Source organism: Tauraco erythrolophus, chromosome 16 (assembly GCF_009769465.1).
Source record: "Tauraco erythrolophus isolate bTauEry1 chromosome 16, bTauEry1.pri, whole genome shotgun sequence".
NCBI classification, from domain to species: Eukaryota; Metazoa; Chordata; class Aves; order Musophagiformes; family Musophagidae; genus Tauraco; species Tauraco erythrolophus.
In genome coordinates, this window is record NC_141480.1 from 13,396,159 (window position 1) to 13,414,370 (window position 18,212).

General features: G+C 37.0%; 1 protein-coding gene across 1 annotated transcript in view; it reads right to left on the reverse strand.

The window, feature by feature from the left end:
- Positions 1-2,592: 2,592 nt before the first annotated feature.
- GABRB2 (gamma-aminobutyric acid type A receptor subunit beta2) overlaps positions 2,593-18,212 on the reverse strand; it is a 153,612-nt gene continuing 137,992 nt past the window's right edge. The window contains 3 exon segments of the mRNA XM_086621411.1: positions 2,593-2,621; positions 2,624-2,939; positions 6,611-6,661. Coding sequence (XP_086477537.1) covers positions 2,593-2,621; positions 2,624-2,939; positions 6,611-6,661 — 396 coding nt within the window.

Sequence of the window (18,212 nt, forward strand, 5' to 3'; positions counted from 1 at the left end):
TACGTGCAGTTCTAGGATTCAGTCTCTGTGGTTTTCATAATAGCTGATGCAGTAAAACAACACAGAGAGCCAACGCATTCTCTGTAAGGTTTTACATTTGATGTGTATCAACCACAAACAGGCTGTGAGCTCCCTGTATTCACACTATGCTTCTGTGAAATAAAAAAGAAGTTGGCAGCAATTTGTGAAATCAAAGAAAAGCTTGTACAGAAGAATACTGTAAGACTGCTTTTATTTATGATAATTAACACCATTTTTAAAGAACAGACTTTGAAGAAAAATACTGAATTTTGATGTGGCTCCTTTTCTTAGAATTGGGAAAAAAATTCCAACATGATTCATACCTATCAGTTGAAATTCTAAATGCACCTACAAAGCTTATTGTGTTTATGCATGAAATGCAGGCAGAAATTAAGTAAGTGAACAAAAAGCAATATTTTGACGTGGAAAGTTGATCGCATGATGAAAGCCTGTCTGTAAATATTGCAAAGTCTGAACCTGGAGGCAGTACGTGAACATACACACAACTTCCTTGAAAACAACAGCTGGTGTATACGCCTGGCAAGTCCCATTTCAGGCCCAAAACTATTCTTTCCCATTTGAAGCAGAAATAAGCATATGATATGCTCAAAACAGAGTTAGAAAATTGACCTATTAGTTCCCAGAACTGTTTTCCTTCTATGACTGTCATTCACTGTCAAATGGGGAAAAAACCCACAGAAGCTTGCAAGAAAATTACTCTTTTAAAGCAAGAACAAAACATTCAAAGAAAATATTTTACAGAAGAACTATCGTAAAGTATTGCCAAAGGAATACTTAAATACGGAAAACGTATCTGCCTGAAATAATTCCTTTGCTAGTTGGAAGATACTTGAATTCTACTTTCTTTCAGAAATTTGTACTCAGATGAGAGGTAGCACAGATAGAACAGATGTGACTTGTGTTCCATGAAATATTTTGTGTCAAACAATACTGGGGATCTGATTCAATAAAAGCCACCAGGAATTATACTTTTCATACAGTTCTTGCAAATTTTTTTTTTTATTACAGAAAAAGGTTTCACAATGGACTAAATGGCAAATTCTACCTCGCCTATAAATTTCTATTTTTTGTTTACTCTATTTTGCCTATAAAAATAAAGCTCTATGGAATGAAAAAAAAACAACCACTTTTTTTTTTAAATTTCCCTAAAGCAAAACTGGAATGTGCTAGTATTTCAATGGAAATCACCCTGAAGCAGGAAACATTCAAGAGTGTAATCAAACTCTTAAAGTGGTGGCTAGCAAATTTTTCCCTTTAAAATAGTGCCTTAAGGAAAACAAAATAAAAGCTGAAACGGTATCCCTAATCCAGACTGAGAAAATACCCTGTCAGTATTTTTTGGACTGAAGTACATATGCTCGGATCTTTACTGTTGAGAGAGGTACGATACCTTTAATCGAACTGGATGGAAAGCGTTAAGCATAACGACAGTAGCAAGTGTAACACTGGAAAGATTGCCAACTTGGAAGAAATCACACAACTCCACAGGAATATTTCAGACTAAGATATGTACTATAACTGACAACATTCATTTGCACAGTGTGTGTGTGTGTATACATACACACACATACATATATATACACACACACATACACACTTTTACATATATGCAGCTTTCCCTCTCCTTGGCCATGTATTGTATGACTGCTGTCTCGCTCTCCCTACCCTGGAAAGTCAGGGCATTGTCGGTTTCCTTCAGCCACCTAGAGAATTGCCATTTGGCCAACCAATTTGGCACTTTGGACAGCTGATTTCCTTTCTCCAACACAAAACCAGACCATATCTACCCATTCAGAGTTGATGCATTTTTACACCATTGCTACATTTCTCTATTGGTCAAAACTACAGTCATTGTGATTGTGAGCATACGTTCCCTCTTTAAAATCCAAACAAAACTAATACTTTTTGCTTCAGCTTCTGTGCAAACACCCAACCCTAATATTATCAGTCAAAGGTTTAGTTCTTTCAACAAATAACAGGAAATACCTGAATATGGTTGGGAAACCTCTGACCATCATCATCTTGGAAAGATGATAGGCACTACTTGTTTTCAAGTTTACATGTTTAAAAAGTAAAGTGTATACGTGTCATAAGCATAACAACTTAGTACACTCTCTTCAGTGCAGATGCATGTCTCAGATATGCAGTTTCCCTGGGAATGGTACGTACTGCTGTTGAAATTGGAACTTGTTTCTCAAATGCCGCTCTATAATTGTACCACTAAGCTCAAATAGTCATAAAGGAAAAAAAAGAGAGAGAGAGAGAGTGTGAGGGACAACGAGATAGAAATGATTGTCAAAATCAAATTTGCCTTCACACTCAAAATGCACTTATATTTTGATAAGGGGATATGTCCATACTGCAACTTAACATATTTACAATTTAGCAGATACAACCAAAACATTATAAAAACAGACCATAGAGTGGGCCAGCAACTAAGGTGTTTTAAAATAACTTTTTGTCCTGAATAGAATTTTTCTAAGTCCCACTTTTGGCTGTACAACCGATTTGAAGAGAATCCAGTTCTTGCTTCCTGGGTGGCTTTGTTTCTTAGTTCACATAGTAAAGCCAATAGACATATTGAAGAAGGAAAAAACAACAGGGAAGAATATGCGCGACCATCGATCTATGGCATTTACATCAGTCAAGTCAGGAATGGTAATTTTCAGTTGAGATGCACGTCTCCGTAGTCTGCTTTTCTTCTGTGCCACATGTCGCTCCAGGGCGTTGCGACCAAAGCTGTGTCTGGGTAAGCCAGCTTTCCGGTACTGGATGCTCGAAGTGTCATAGGCCAGCATAGTGCTTCTAGGGTCCCCAAGCCCCATCACAGCCTCAGAGGCAGCCATCTCATTTTTAATTTCAAGTGTGCTCAACAAAATATTTTCATGTGGATCCATCTGTAAAAAAAAAAAAGCAAGCAGAGTTAGCAGGAGAGAAAGGAAGGCCAAGCAGTTGCAAACTGAAGCCATGCTGACAAGGGCTCAATCTAAAGTTACTAATTCACTGGATGTCAGCCAGTCTAAAAGATTTAAAGCAGAGCTGTGCCTATATTTATTGTCATTTATTTGCAAACTCAAGGAGCAATGAGGCCGGCATAGTACAACGGAATAAACGGTGTTTCCCTAGACCCCATGTTCAGTGAGCAGAAGTGATATGTACTTCTGTACAGAAGCGTATATACTCAGCTCCTGAAAGCAGGATTCTGCCACTGAGTAAGATATCTGGGGCCAAATTTGAACTTTTCAGGGTTTTGGAGGGAAATCAAATGGAAAAAAGTCTGCTTTGATTTGTTTTTTCTTCTTTCAAATGAAAGCTTCTGCTCTGACAAAAACTTCAGGTATTCACAAGGTCTCTCTGTCTCTATAAAATGAGGCCCAGAGTACAAGAGAATGTATATTTCCAGTCCCTATATTCCAAACAGGACTGCTCATTACTTCGGGAAAGGCACCGACATAGTCTAACTGTACCTATGTGGAAACTCCATTCCCCAGTGCTAATGAATTTCAGAAATGTAGTGCATGCTGTGGAGACCTGAATGCTGGAATAGCAGAGATGTGCAGTTTAGAGCAAGGAAAAACACATACAGAGTGTAATCACATCAAATGTGCCCTGAACAGTTGTTTCATGCAACAGTTGTTTCAGTTTTAGCCACTATATATTCTTTTAAGGGTAGTTCAGTGAAAAAAACATTAATGCAATGTTGTAAAGAAACCTCTTAGACAATTAAGAGGATTTCAAAGACAAGGAACTAAATTTTACTCTTAAGCAATCTGGAGCAGATCTGAAATATGGTAGGAGAACTCCAAAATAATTCATTTATAGAAAACAAATATAAGGTTATTTAGAAAGTTCTAATTCTCCTCAGTCTTCCCTCTAAGTATATATTTTGAATTGTATGATTACAGAGTATAATTAAATAAAAATACTTTAAGAGCAATAATAGCTAATGAGCAGCTAATTAAGTACACTGACTTAGCGATGGTAGTGCAGATATACTTCAGGTCAAATAAGAGATTACACTGTCCCAGAGCTCCTTTGAGAATAACTCAGCCACATTATTAATTTGTCACGTACGTAGTATATAATATGATTATTATTGAAAGTGCACAAATTGTGACTTTAATGGATTTCTAAACAATAACATGGCATTAGTCTATTCTGTAATATTTAGAACCCATCAGTCAGCAGCACATACCTCGCTGCACTACCCAATATAGCACCGTATTTGCCATCATTAAAAAAACCCTATGTAATATTTCACATGGCATGGTGAGAGAACTGGGTTGAAAACAAGATGCTTTTTAGTAGCATCCGCTGCACAGCGTTATGAACTGAGGAGTTGGATACTCACAAAAGTACTTTGGACCTACTGAAACACTGCCATTTGAGTGATTACATCTGTTCAAGTGATGCATAAATATCAGCATTGCTGAAACGCCAGATTTCCCTCTCTCCTTTTTTTCCTTCCCAATCTATGTGAGTTTGCACCCCTCTAGTTTCATTATACTTTAATTTTAGATTAAATGTAATGACTCAATGTGAAGTAGCCAAAATAATCTATTATTGCTTGCTTTCCATCAAAGCCATATGAAATCTTTGAATTTTTTAGCATGTTAGGGAAATCAATCTTGTTTGAGAAGCACTGCAAAAATGGGAAAATTCAGCTGGAACTCAAGAAAAAATCCTTTAAAAACACTATAGCATAATATTGAGCATGGTGAGGAAACACTTTTCTAGCCAGGAAGGCCACCAAATCAGTTCTTATCTGCAGTAGACAAAACTAAGGCAAAAAGAGTATTCTGCTATCGTAATACAAACAAAAGCAAACATGCAAAAGCTTTCAAATAAATCTATGAAACTTTTCAAGACAGCTTTAAAACATTTTCTTATAACGCATGCAGTTACTTAGAAAATTCTTATGTGATTTTTGTGGTAAGACAAAATTTGCTGTCACTTTTGTTATATGATCTCAGACAAATAATAAGCCTTTCAGTATCCTGAAAATAAAAGTGATGATAGGCACTTAGCATTCATTGATTCCAAGAACATTCAAAAACAAATAGGGGAAGTATCTTACGAGAGGGGTGCAAAGCCATTTGGAAACTACATTTTCCATAGTTTCACATAGCCTTAAGAAAAGAATAGGAAATTCAATTCCAATGGCATCAGGGGAAGTTTGACATAACATCCACTAATGCAATGGTTTTACCCCTTAGCCCACAGCCTGGGTTATTTTCACCTCAACGTTGTGCATTCTAAGATACTATCTTTGGAAAGATTTTAGTGCCAACAAGTTTTTTCACATCTTAATTCTTCTTAGGATGAATTTACTTTAAGCATTTTATCCTTTTGATCTGTAATGATATTAGAAATTTGAGTGCTTTTTACACACTCGTACACTTCCTACGCGACACAAATGCAAGACAAGTTAGTCTACCAGAGTTAGATACAGACATGTTTTAGTGACATGATATCACTCCTTCAGTTAACTTTCTGCTTTGATTCTTTTGTTACTTCTGTTCTCATGTCAGTAAATTTCTTAACACAGCAAACTGCGGCAGATATCTGGTAATCTTGGCTGTAGTTAGTACGACTAGTGATGCTGGGCTGAAAAACATTTAACAATATTCTAAACTATCTTCTAGAGCAAAGCATCTTCTTCTGCACATATCACACTGATACTAGAGTTGAAGCATAGCATTTTTCAATATTCCAAGAATTTTTCAGAAGAAATAATGCAAAATAAAAGTTAGTGATGGGCGAACCTTCAAGTGTTAGAATAGCCAGGTAAGGACCACAAAGTTCATGTGCTTCTTGTGCACTAATTGACCCTCCTGCACCCAGAACAGTGGATTAACCATAACAAGAACTGCATTTTTCATGGTATTTTGAATACCCAATCTGAAGAACTCCCAAGGTTCCAAACCAGAAGGACAACGAATGTGAAAATAAAAGAAAAGAAAGAAAGAAACAAACAAACAAAACCAGAACAACAACAACAACAAAAAACAAAACCAAAAAACAAAACCAGAAAGAAATTAACCTAGCTTTTCAACCTTTGACAAAGGTTCGTTGTCAGATTAGAGAGAGCTGGGAGTGTTACTTCCACAGAGCAGGTTCGCCCAACTCTAAATAAAACATGCCTTTGTAATTAAGCGAAGCCTGAGATAGTACCATAATCAATTACATTTATTGTGCACAGCATCGCCCATTCAAAAGGATCCCAAAGCGCTTTACAAGCATTAGAAAGAAGAATCACTTCACTTCCCAGTGAAGTGCAATCACCTCTGAGGCGAAATGTGGTGACTGACAGTGCAGAACAATACACTACATTTTAGTCGAGGAAATGGAGAATGCTGTAGCCAATTGAAACTATGGGGGGGTGAGTGGTGGTGGGGAATGTTAGGTAAGCAGAACAGTCACATAAATTGATATTTGGCCAGAGGCTTGGGGTTGAGATGACCACGCTATTAAAAAAAGTGCCATGGGATCTTTAATGACCATAAGAGGTCAGGACCTGAATTTTAAGTCTCTGAGGATAAAAACATTAGAAAACAATGAAAGATACCTTTGTTGAATACATTTCTGGACAATGATATGTGCCAATTATTCTTCTGTCCTGTAAGTTAATAAAATCAAGACCAGTTTCCTTAGAGATAAGGCAGCTATTATCTTTCATTTAAAATTAAAGCACTCTAGGGTAATAATAGGACAACTAATTAAAAGATATATGGGCCTCTAAGCCAACAATTAGTATAAGTATATTCTGGCTTCAGAGGTGCTATTACTTGCCTTGCTCTGCTCCTCAAGGTAACATAACATTGTGATGTAAATGTATTTTTTCCAACTGGTCACTTGACCAAGGAAGATATGATGATATGAAAACAATTGTTAAAATTATTCTGGGGAAAAGTAAGTGTAAAAGTGGTTTCAAAAGGAGGTGGAAGAAGGTTAAAAAGATCTCTTGGTGCTGAGGATTGTTCAACCATAGAACTAGGCCCTTTATGGTGAACAGGAGAGTTCAAACTTAATGGAGAAATTCCCATGGAAAAGGAAGGAAGGGAGGATGTGAAGATGAAGAAAAAGCAGCAGCAAGTACTATGGAAATAAAGGTGAAAGCAGAAGTGAGGAGAAATGACCAGAGCTCAGCAACCATGCAAAAGGGTGGGTTTTTTATAAATCAATCTTAAAGGTGGATGACAAAATATATGATGCAAATGATATTCAGTTGTAGGTCCAGGTCAAACTGGAAGAAAAGCTGACTCTGGAGCCCTTGAAAGAGGCCATGACCTTCTCGATGGCCTCAAACAAAGGGAATACAGAGGAAAGTGTAGAAATGTTACCATTATATATTCTTCCTGCTACCTAGAAACTCCAAAATGATGGCTTTCTTGAGGAATTCCTCTTATACTAGTATATTAGCAACTGTAAAATACAAGGAAATTACAACTCCCACACTCATACATACATACACACCTTATGTACATTAGGAATCCTCCAAGGATGACCAGATCTCTGAATCTAACATCAAGTTAAACAGCATTTGGTGATTATGCTCTACTGTTATCCAAACATAGCTTTAGAGTAGAAGGGAAATTAATATTGATGAATTGAAAAGACCTAATACTGACATTTTTCATTCCTCATATACTGTTAATTCTCAGTTATAAACTTCAATTACAGGCAGTACTGATGGCTCATTTTAACGGTTGAATGGCTCAGAAGCCGTGGATAAATAGAGAGTAGGGCTAGAATTTCTGGTGGAAAAACCCTGTGAAATAAACCAATTGTAAATCCAAAGAAGTATATTTTGTTATGTAAGGCTGCCATTAGCCAAAAGCAAATATGGTGAGCTAAACCAAGAAGGGAGAACAGAAGTACCCAGTCTATTACAAAGATTAAAACCTGAGATTAGGTCTCAGCATTTATAGATCCTTTGAACTGACGTTCTTAAGAACTGAAGACAGAAATAAGATCTCTTTCTCAATGAAGACCAACATGACATGCCTAGATGTATAATTTAATTTGTTAGAGATAGAGACCTGAGTATTATCTATAGTACAGTTTCCCACCTCTTAGCAGCTGAGCTTTGCTTGGAAACCAGTAACATCCCAGTCCTGACTAGTCACAGTAGCTCTGGCAAGACTAGGTGAAAGTACGAAGTGCACTTTACACATAATAGGGATCTTCACCTCACCAGCAAGGTTTGACTTACTCATTAGGAAACACTGATCTCTGGGGATTGCACTGACTACACAAGGTAATGTGTGGAAGATAGATAGTCTTGTATAAGCTGCTGCTACGTTAACTCTGGAAGAAAAAAGAATTAATGATTTTCAAATGGCACCTGCCTAAAGCTATACAGACATTTTTGACATGATAAGCAAGTCTGCTGAGATAAAACTATATGAACTCATAAAGCACAAATGCCTTTAATATTTTGAAACATCCATATGTGAAACAATGTCCTTGAGAATGTAACAAACACTGCATTTACATTATCTGTACAAAAATTGGATTTATTGCCATCATTGCAGTACTGGTTTATGAACCCACGTTAGCATGCTCTGGCTCAGATTGCGTTACACACCTATGATTTGGGTCAGGCTGTGAAGCATGCAGTTAGAGAACAGTAAAATTGACTTGTAATTTCAGGTTACTTTGTTTGGTTTCAGGTCAGAAAATCTAGAGAAACTCTGCCAATTCAATCAGGATTTCTTTTGGTTCTTGTGCTTTTTAAAGTCTAAAAATCCAAGCAAAAAACCAAGAGACCTGTAAGAATTTAAAGAAAAAAAGTGAGAGATAGTGCAAGATCTGGACAGGGAGCTTTAACACTGCTCTAACTACTTGCAATTCAATTTCCAGGCATCCAGTCTTATTCTTTGATATATGTACTTTCTTGATCATTATAATTAGAAATACATCAATAATTTAGTCATAAGTATTGTAGGATTCTGGAGAAATGGTTGAAAACATAGGCTTTCTTTTGGCATCCATTACTTACACACAAGATTCCATAAGTAAAACATTGCAGAACAAGTGCCTGTATAAAACGAAAGAGGCTAAAGTATCTTTGGCTTGATGACATTTGAGTAAAACTCATGAAACACAGAAACATAGCAAATTGCCTATATAAGAAAGCTTTGTGAAAGATGAAAAATGCATGGAACATTCGATTATCATTGCAACTGGCAAATTTTCTAAGGTACGCTTTGGATATAGCTATAGCTATATGAAGTAGACAGGAAAAATAAGGCTGATAAAGTTCTCCTCTGGAACAGACCTCTGTAAAATACATGGATGTTATTTTTCCTGTTTGAAGTCAAATACAATGTGTGAAGCACTACACAGCATATACGTGTCATGAGGGTGGGTGGACTGTATGGCAGTCTACCAGTGTTTCATCCATCTGACCATGATATACTCACTTGTCAACAGATTTAGGCTTGTGATTTTGGGGAAAACCAACAATATAATTCTTGGGCCCAGCCCAAAGATTAACATGGCCAGAGGCAGCACGAGGTCCAAGGAAAATCTTTGGGAGCAGTGACAAATGCCAGATAAAACACTGGGAGAGAAACTGCAATTAATTCAGGGAAAAAAAAAAAGAAAATTATTGAGATTTTTCCATAGAAAATCGCTGACAAGTTTTCATTATAAGGAAAAAAAAAGATGAATTCTGACAATGAATTTCCAAATTAAAAAGATATAAAAATGTACTTATTATGATCACGTTCAGTGCTGATTAGAAACCTGAAATACTGCCAGTTCCATGGCTTTAGATACTGCAAGGCTCAGAGGACTAGTCCTGACAATATCAAAATGAAAATTCTGCTGCTTAAAATAATTGGAGAAATCTGAATTTGTTGACTAAATTATAACGTTCTGCACGATTTACTTGAACACCGATAGTCTGCTGTTTGGAGAGAGTCTAACATTTTGTCACTCGTTTAAAATGAGTGACAAGAATGAAAAAACTTTGTTGCCAAGACATGGTTAGTCATTTCAGATTGTTTCTAAGTAAACTTATGTGTATGCAAAACATATAACAATACTCTGTATTATACTTAAATTGGTTTTGTGCATGCATTAATTCTAGAGAAAATAAAAACTGGATGATAGCTTTCTACCTGACATTTCAGTGGCCTTTTATGCTTGTAAACTTAAATAAAACTTGAGTTTGATTAGTTAAACATATTGTAGTTCTATAGCAATATATATACACATATGCATATAAAATAGAATACATGGATAGTAGAAGAATTTTAGAACACATTTAAAATGAAGCAAAAAAGACTGGTTTTCTTTAGCAATAGTGTGCAGTTTGCTTTTGACACAAATAATTTTATGGAAACAAGAGAATAAAAATAGTTTACTAATGTGCAGACCTGGTAGGTGTTTATGTAAAACACGATTATGTTCAATGTTATAGAAGTTTCCTAAGATGCATTTCAGGAAGAGTGAGCTACTCACAATGGAGAAAGCTATTAATAAGTTAATGAGATCAAAAATGGGCTTATTTTTAAATTGCAAATTATTATGTATTGTATATGCCTCATGACTCAAAAAGGAAGAGGAAATAAAAGCTGAAGAATCATCCCTGACAACAGCTAGGCCTCCTCAAATGATACCTACATAGAATCGGCTTTTGGATCTTCTCCTCCAGCTATAGCATCGTATACTTTAATAAACAAAAGACCTTCCATGCAACAACTGAGACTTATGTAAAGACACTTGTCCTACCTAAAACTGCTACAAGCTTGAAAGTATAAAACCTCTAGCAAAATGTAAGCTAAAACCTTCCATTTCTGAAGACCTTCTAACGGTATTAGACCGTTACCTGCAGAAATCTTTGAATATTCAAAGAATACATGGACAAAAAGTGTCCCAACAAAGCATTACATGAAAATAATGCTGATTCAGGCTCTGTGACTTTCCCCATTGCCTCCCTCAGTCAGCTGAAAAGCATTAAGTTTCTGACAACTATATTACCAGAAAGTCGAGTTAATTTTGAGGGCATAAGCAAGGACAGGTATGTAGGGCTTTCTGTACATAGTTTTAAGATGCATTAAGTTTAGAGAGAAGGCTCAACAAGATTTTCGGGTGGAGAAGAAAACTAAATTCAAGTCTCTCACACTTTTAAAAAGAGGAATGGAGACATAAATAAGATTTAGACTTCTGTGTTTTAACATAACCTTATATCACTACAGAGGAACTCTTAAAACTAGTATCTAAGGAGTAAAAAAAGATGTATTCCTATATATAAACACATATGTCTGTACATATACACACACATATTAAATTTAGGCATAATCCTACTGACCTTACGACATTTTTCCTAAGTTATGTGAGGAACTAACTCCTGGTGTCTCTCTTTCTCCATATGCAGAATTCTGGCAAAACAGCTAGTATCCAAAAGAATGAGTACCTAAATGAATTTGCCAATAAATATAGGTCTTCATAGTCCACCATGAGTGCTTTGTTAAATTTAACATGCATGTATGCAACACACACCCTAACATCCTTTAAAAAAAGAAAAAAACATATATAAGAAAATACACAATCTGTACATGTCTACACGGATGCCCAGTTCATATGCTCCATTAGTAATATTTGTTATGAGTACTGCTAGATACGTTATTCCGAGGTTGTTTGGGCCATTCTGCTCATTAACCTTGCTCTGTCTTCATCTTCATGCAAGACAAGCAGCCTCTGTGGCGTGCTGCAGAGTCACTGCACCATGTCTCTCCTGGGAATTAGAATCTTCCACAGATGGGGCAAGGGGAGGAGATTTTGAGGAAAAAATATTTCTGAAATACTGGGAAAAAGTCTTTAGAATGTATTCTAACACAGTAATTTTGGGGTTTTTTTTAGTTGTATTGAAAGTATTAACTTGCTTCAGTCTAGGTAATCTTACAGCCTAAAGAGCAAACAACAACACAGGTAAAGCATCATAACTAATAGCTAGCAATAAACTAAAGATGAGCAAAAACTATTAAAGAGAGATTCGAAATACATATCCTCTTCAACAAGTTGAGATACTATCATTCTGATTATGTGAACACTTCTGATATGAATTTTGGATCACCTGAAATCAATTTCCCCTAAATTAGATATAATGATGCATTGCTATCTGCAAATCGAAATCAAAACAGATGATCATTTTAGAGACTGTAAATACAGCAAAAGGGTTGACAGTCATCTTCTACACTATAATAATATTTCACCACTTAGTGCCACCCTAGTGTATACACCCAGTGATCCCGAGCTTCGCGAGCACAACTAGGTTACATCCCCTAGCACATAACATTTAGAGTTACAACATTTTTTGGATAGAAACTGGCTGACTCACGGCCATTGAATTAAACCTTGGCAAACTCTTTAGAGCTGATCTGCTTTGAAAAATCAATTCACCAAATTCACTAGCCAGACACGTCTTCTGGACTGCAGCTACATATATTTCTTCAACGTTTCTGTACATCATTTGTCTTTTTTGTACCTTGTTTCCTCACAAGCTGAAATAAAGATATAAACTGCATTAATGGATTCTTTTTTGCAACCAAAAGCATATTTAATTCAGGGTCACTGGTGGATAGCAGGTTTGTAGATGCAGTGCAAAAGCAAAAGGGAGAATGTGTTTTAAACAAATAGAATGTAGACGCACTGTTCTTACATTAATTAAACATGACATTCGAAGGAGCGCAGCTGCAGAAAGAAAACCTCACGCAATTGACTTGACCTTTATTCAGATGTCATATGGAATATCACTACAGCTCATGGAAATAAATCACCTTCTGACTGCTTCTGCAAACTGCTGCAGGCTAAAACTGGAACTTCCTCAAATTTCACTCCTACCAAACCTCTCGTTTCAACAAAACGCAAAGAGGCTGGCAGGGCACTCTGCATGGCCGATTGTTTCCTACGCAAGTTATTCCTTGGTAATGCATGAACATAAATTTAGCAAGAAAGGCTGAGCTTTTATACTCCGTGCCTACTTTTATTACACATCCTTCAGTAAACTTCCATGCAAGGAACACCTTCTGACCCTGGATCAAGAATCAGTCCTCGTGCAGTTTTACCTGTACTGCAAACAAAAGCAAAACTCTCCTTGGAGAGGAAAGGAAGAGAGGGAATGCTTTCACTGAAACCCAGACAGTGCCAGCATTAACTCCAGCATATGGAGCAGTGAGGACCTGAGATTTTAGACTGAATTTTTAAGACCTTCATGTTCCCTTAGTGTTATAATATTCTCTTCAGTTTATTAACTGAGTCTGTGTATACAGACTTTTTAAAATTCCTCTTTTTCCAAAGCTCTTACAGTCTTCTGCTTACTCATGTTTTATACTAGAAGTACCTCTGCTGCATAGGGTATAAGGTGCAGTTCTATGTGATAAATACTGACTGGTTTTAGGTACCTTTGCAATAATTCCTCCTCACTAGAGGTGCATTTATATGATTTCTTCAGATAGAAATGAACAAATATTGGTGGGGACTGAAAAAATCAGAGACAAGCCCGCAGTAAATCAGAGGGGAAACAAAGGCATTAGCCAGGCCTAAGCTAATGAGCATTGCTTTGAAGCAAGGTATATTATCTTGGGCCTGCAGCCCTGGTAATGCATCTTCACACCTTAGCCTGAAAACCAAGGAGAGCGATCTCATCTGTTTGCAGTGCACTGAAAGCTGTCACAGGTTGGCCTGCAAAGGGCCACATATATACATATATCAATGGATTCACATTGGCTAAGTTAACACACCCCATCTAATTCCACCCCTAATGCACAGGCTCTTCCACTTATTCACTAGTAAAGTGGTGAAAAGGAGCTTGGCAGCTACCACGGGAAACAGCAGGCAGCAAAGCAATACCTGAGCTGACTCTACGCCGTTTCAAAGCATGCTACTGTAATGGATGGCATCGTTGGCACAATGAAGCAGAAAGCACTCAGTCTTCATGGGCCAGTGAACCTGAAAACAGGCACCTGGAGAAGGAGGATGCTGTGGGAGCCCCATTTCCTTGCTAGACTATACAATGGGCAGAAACTGTCCATCTTCAGTCTGCCCTGTTGCACAGGTGAAATAACTAGGTTAAATCACTTGTGAAACAAGTAATTGCATGGTCTTGTTTGTCTTAAGACTGATAATGCAGTGGAGTCCTCTAGAAATGAAAGATCTGAGGAGAACTATTCAACTTTTCTGGTTAAACTTGGTCAGACTCTTTTCCTCAGACAAAAAGATGTAGGGGAAAAAACTCAGCAGCTGAGACAACTTGAAGGGGAAAAAAGTTACCATGTTAAGTGCAACCAAGGGCAGGTTAAGCTTCTATTTGTTCTTTCCTTGTCATCTGATCTCCTTTGGCAACTGCGTGCTAATTCAGATATAACAACAGTGGGTCAGGAGCGCAATGAATTGCAAAGATACCCGTATCTGTTTAAGCCTTCTTTGCTCACTAAACCCTCCACTCATTCTTCAAGAGGACATTTCTTTTGCGATTCAGCTCTATTAATATGCTGTTTAATCTCATTATCATATTAAAGTGCTGTGTTCTCTAGTTGGTACCCAAATTTCTGATAGAAAACCATCATTAGTCTGCCAGTTTCACTTGTTTGTGACTTGGCACAGTGTAACAGCAATGCACGGTAACTCAGGCCTGCTGACTGAATATCTTATGTAACACAAAGACTACTGAGTAAAGAATTACTCATTGTTTTAAAAATATACTCAGTATATTTAAAAAAAAATCTTTGTGTTCAGAAAAAAGCCCTTCTCTAAACACGCAGAGGTTAGCAATGCCAGTTCACATTTATTTAAAAAAAAAAAGACTGAATGAATCTGTATAAACAGTTTTATGAAGTGTTGCATAATACGATGACATTTTTCCCCTCTTTTCCAGAGGGAAGTTGCTTCATTAACGCTCACAATACAAACAGCATGATTGCAAAATTAGAGGTAGACTTTTATTTACGTGACTTACATTATCATGTACTTCAGTTATACAGCCTGTACACTTACAGCATCTCTGTGCTTTAAGCTACGTTGGAAACATCCAGGCTTCAATTATTACTGCAACTGAATACATTCTAAAACCACATTCAGTGATGTATTCACACTATGCAAAACATAATGCCACTTCTGTGAAGTGGCAAATCAAATTACCTTAAAAGAATATAATAAACAAATTTTATATAAGAAATGTTAATTTGCAATAATTAACTGTTCTAAACCTAGATAATCTTAACTATAAAGAAAAAAAATAATTTAGAAAGAATTTAAACACTACCTGAATAACATACCTGTGAGAATTAGAAAGATAGGACCAGAAATGGAAGGCAAGATGCGCTAAATCATTAGATGGTAATGCCTTTACAAGTGTTGATATCTGGGTTGAAAAAATGCAAGTATCACATTGTGTTTTCAGCCAATATCCTGGTAAGGAAACCATACTGATGTCTAAGAAAATACTGGCAAGGTGCTCCATCAAGAGATGTAGCCCTTCTTTTAACAAGAGCCTTGATGTAGGAACTGGTATCAATACGGCGAGTATCCTCTCTGCTGCCTGACACCCTTCCAGTCTCTCTTGCTTTGGAAGAGGATGGCATACAGCTGCTTTTCCATTATAATCACCCCTTGTCAAACGTACAGCTGGCAAGATGTAAGAAGCACTTCTTTACAGAGGAAGAAGAATCAGCTTTTCATTTAGCTCAGTACATTTACCACGGTCTTTACAGGGACAGTTCTGGTTTCCATTAAGTTACCACACAGCTGTAACAGAGGTTTTCTGATCTATCCAGAATAACAAATATACAGATATCACTGATTCTGAAAAGCATTTTCACCTTACTTACACCTCCAGAGAAGTCAATTAATGTATGTAGCTGTCTAGATAAAATGAGTTAGATGAGCAACAGTGGAAAAAAAAAAACAGCAATGAATCCAAAAGATGTAACAACAGCATAAGCAGCAGGTTCCCTGGGAAGTCAGTAACACAGGAAAATATACTGAAAATACAGAGCTTGGGAGGTGATCAGACTGCAAATCCTGAACAACATTAAGACTAGAAGATGCATCAGACACATCACAGTGATCAGCATCAGTAAGCCCATCTAAACCAGAACTCCAAGATGGAAACACTCAAGGTAAAATTTTTTTGAATCGACCATGTAAGAAAAATTTAAAAATTAATCAAAATCACCTTGGCTACTGGATTCTGGAAGAAACTTATGGAGAATAAATCAGTACTGAGAGAGCACCAAGAAGCTTGTTATTTGAACTGTGATAATAGAAATTAAGTATATTAAAATGGCTGGGAGTCTACATCAGAAATCATTCGCAGTTGCACCAGGCTCTACACTGAGATTCCTGTTAGGCTAATCACCTCCTTGAAGACAAAGCCAGGCTTCATAAAGGAGAAAATTTGAATGGTTTTATCACAGGAGAATGTTTCCTTCCCTCTGCCCCTTCTATCTCAAAAGGAAACAGAAACTAAAATTATAATTAGAAGAAAAAACCCTCATAGACGCTTCTAGATCAAATTCTTCTAGACTATTTTTATGTAATTACAGAATTAACAGAAGTTATGGATTTCAGTAAACCCTTTGACACAATGTCTTAAAACTGAAGAGATGATATGGCCCAGATATATGTACAATTAACCACAGGAAGACAGTCAGCTGAATGATATTGTGAAGCCAGAAGTTAGAATTTGGCCCTATTTTTTAACATATCTGTTAATCATCTGGAAGAAACATAGGCAATATGTCAGATTAGTGCCCTGAGCCTAATGAAAAGATAATGTGCAATGTGCCTACAAAGGATCAAAAGGATGTTGACGACTGTCAACATTCCTATTTAAAACAGAGAAGTCCGCAGAATAAAACTGCACGGCAACAGGTTAGAGCATATATAACATAGTTTATGACACATATTAAGTCTTTAAGCAGAAACACAACACTCCCAGATTATCTGTCCTTATACATACACTTGCAGTACTATGCCACTGAGAACAGAAGAGATTCTAAAACTTAAGACTATCAAGATAGTGCAGGCATTTGAAGAAATGATGTAAGAGAAGATGATAGGCTTGAAAAGAGAGGTGAGGAAATGATGTGAATGCTATCTCTAATAAACGCAGGACGTCTAGAGAAAGACGAAAGGCAGTGATTAGCCTATAAGCAACAATATGACTGTTTACAGAGAGAATTAGCCTTGACAAAGGCACAAAGGCAAAAGATGACAAGGTAGACTAAAGGAACAAACTGCTGAATGCAGCTTGAGAAGCTTCAAGAATGGAATGATCATACACACAGCCATTTTAACCTGAGTCACTGCAAACAAAATTGAGCGTGTCTAATATGATTTAACATGTCTGTGATAACATATCTGCTTCGTAACCAAGTCTGAATCTTCCTTGAGTTTTATGTCCTTGAAATTTCTCCATGATTTCATTAGTCAGGTTTCAGAATTCAAAAAGCAAATCAAGACATAAGCCAAATCCTTTCTGTTCCTCTCCCTTACCCCAAACAGAGCCAACGATCTTTGAAAATGAGGGAGTGTATGAAGTTAAAATCTTCTGTGGTGATTCAGACTAGATATAAGGAAGAATTTTTTTTATGATGAGAGTGGTGAAACACCGGACAGGTTTCCCAGAGAAATGGTAGACGCCCCATGCTTGGAAACATTCAAGGTCAGATTGGACGAGGCTCTGAGAAATATAATCTAGTTGAAGATGTCCCTGTTTATTGCAGGGTGGGGTGTGACAAGATGACCTTTAAATGTCCCTTCCAACCCAAACTATCCTATCATTCTAAAAAAACAAAACAAAATCAAAACCACCACATTCATTGGGCATGTGACATGAAAACAATATGAAATTTAAAGAAAGATTTGGCCACAGTTTCACCTGGAATAGCCCAGGGGAAGCTCTGCAGCCAGCCTGATGGTGTTCACTCAAACGGAAAAAACAGGGCATTCTCATCCTGAGTCACCAAATCTCCAAGGGATTGCACTGGATTCAGCAGATACCACAGTCATGGAAAAGCAGCTTCTGTTGTGCTTCCATACTGTTTTGTAGACTCTCTAGTATCTTCTGAACATCACTGAGCAAAATTAGAGAGACTACCAATGTCTGTGCCTGCCCTGGAATCTCCACCGGAGAATTCAACAGCATAAGGGGACTA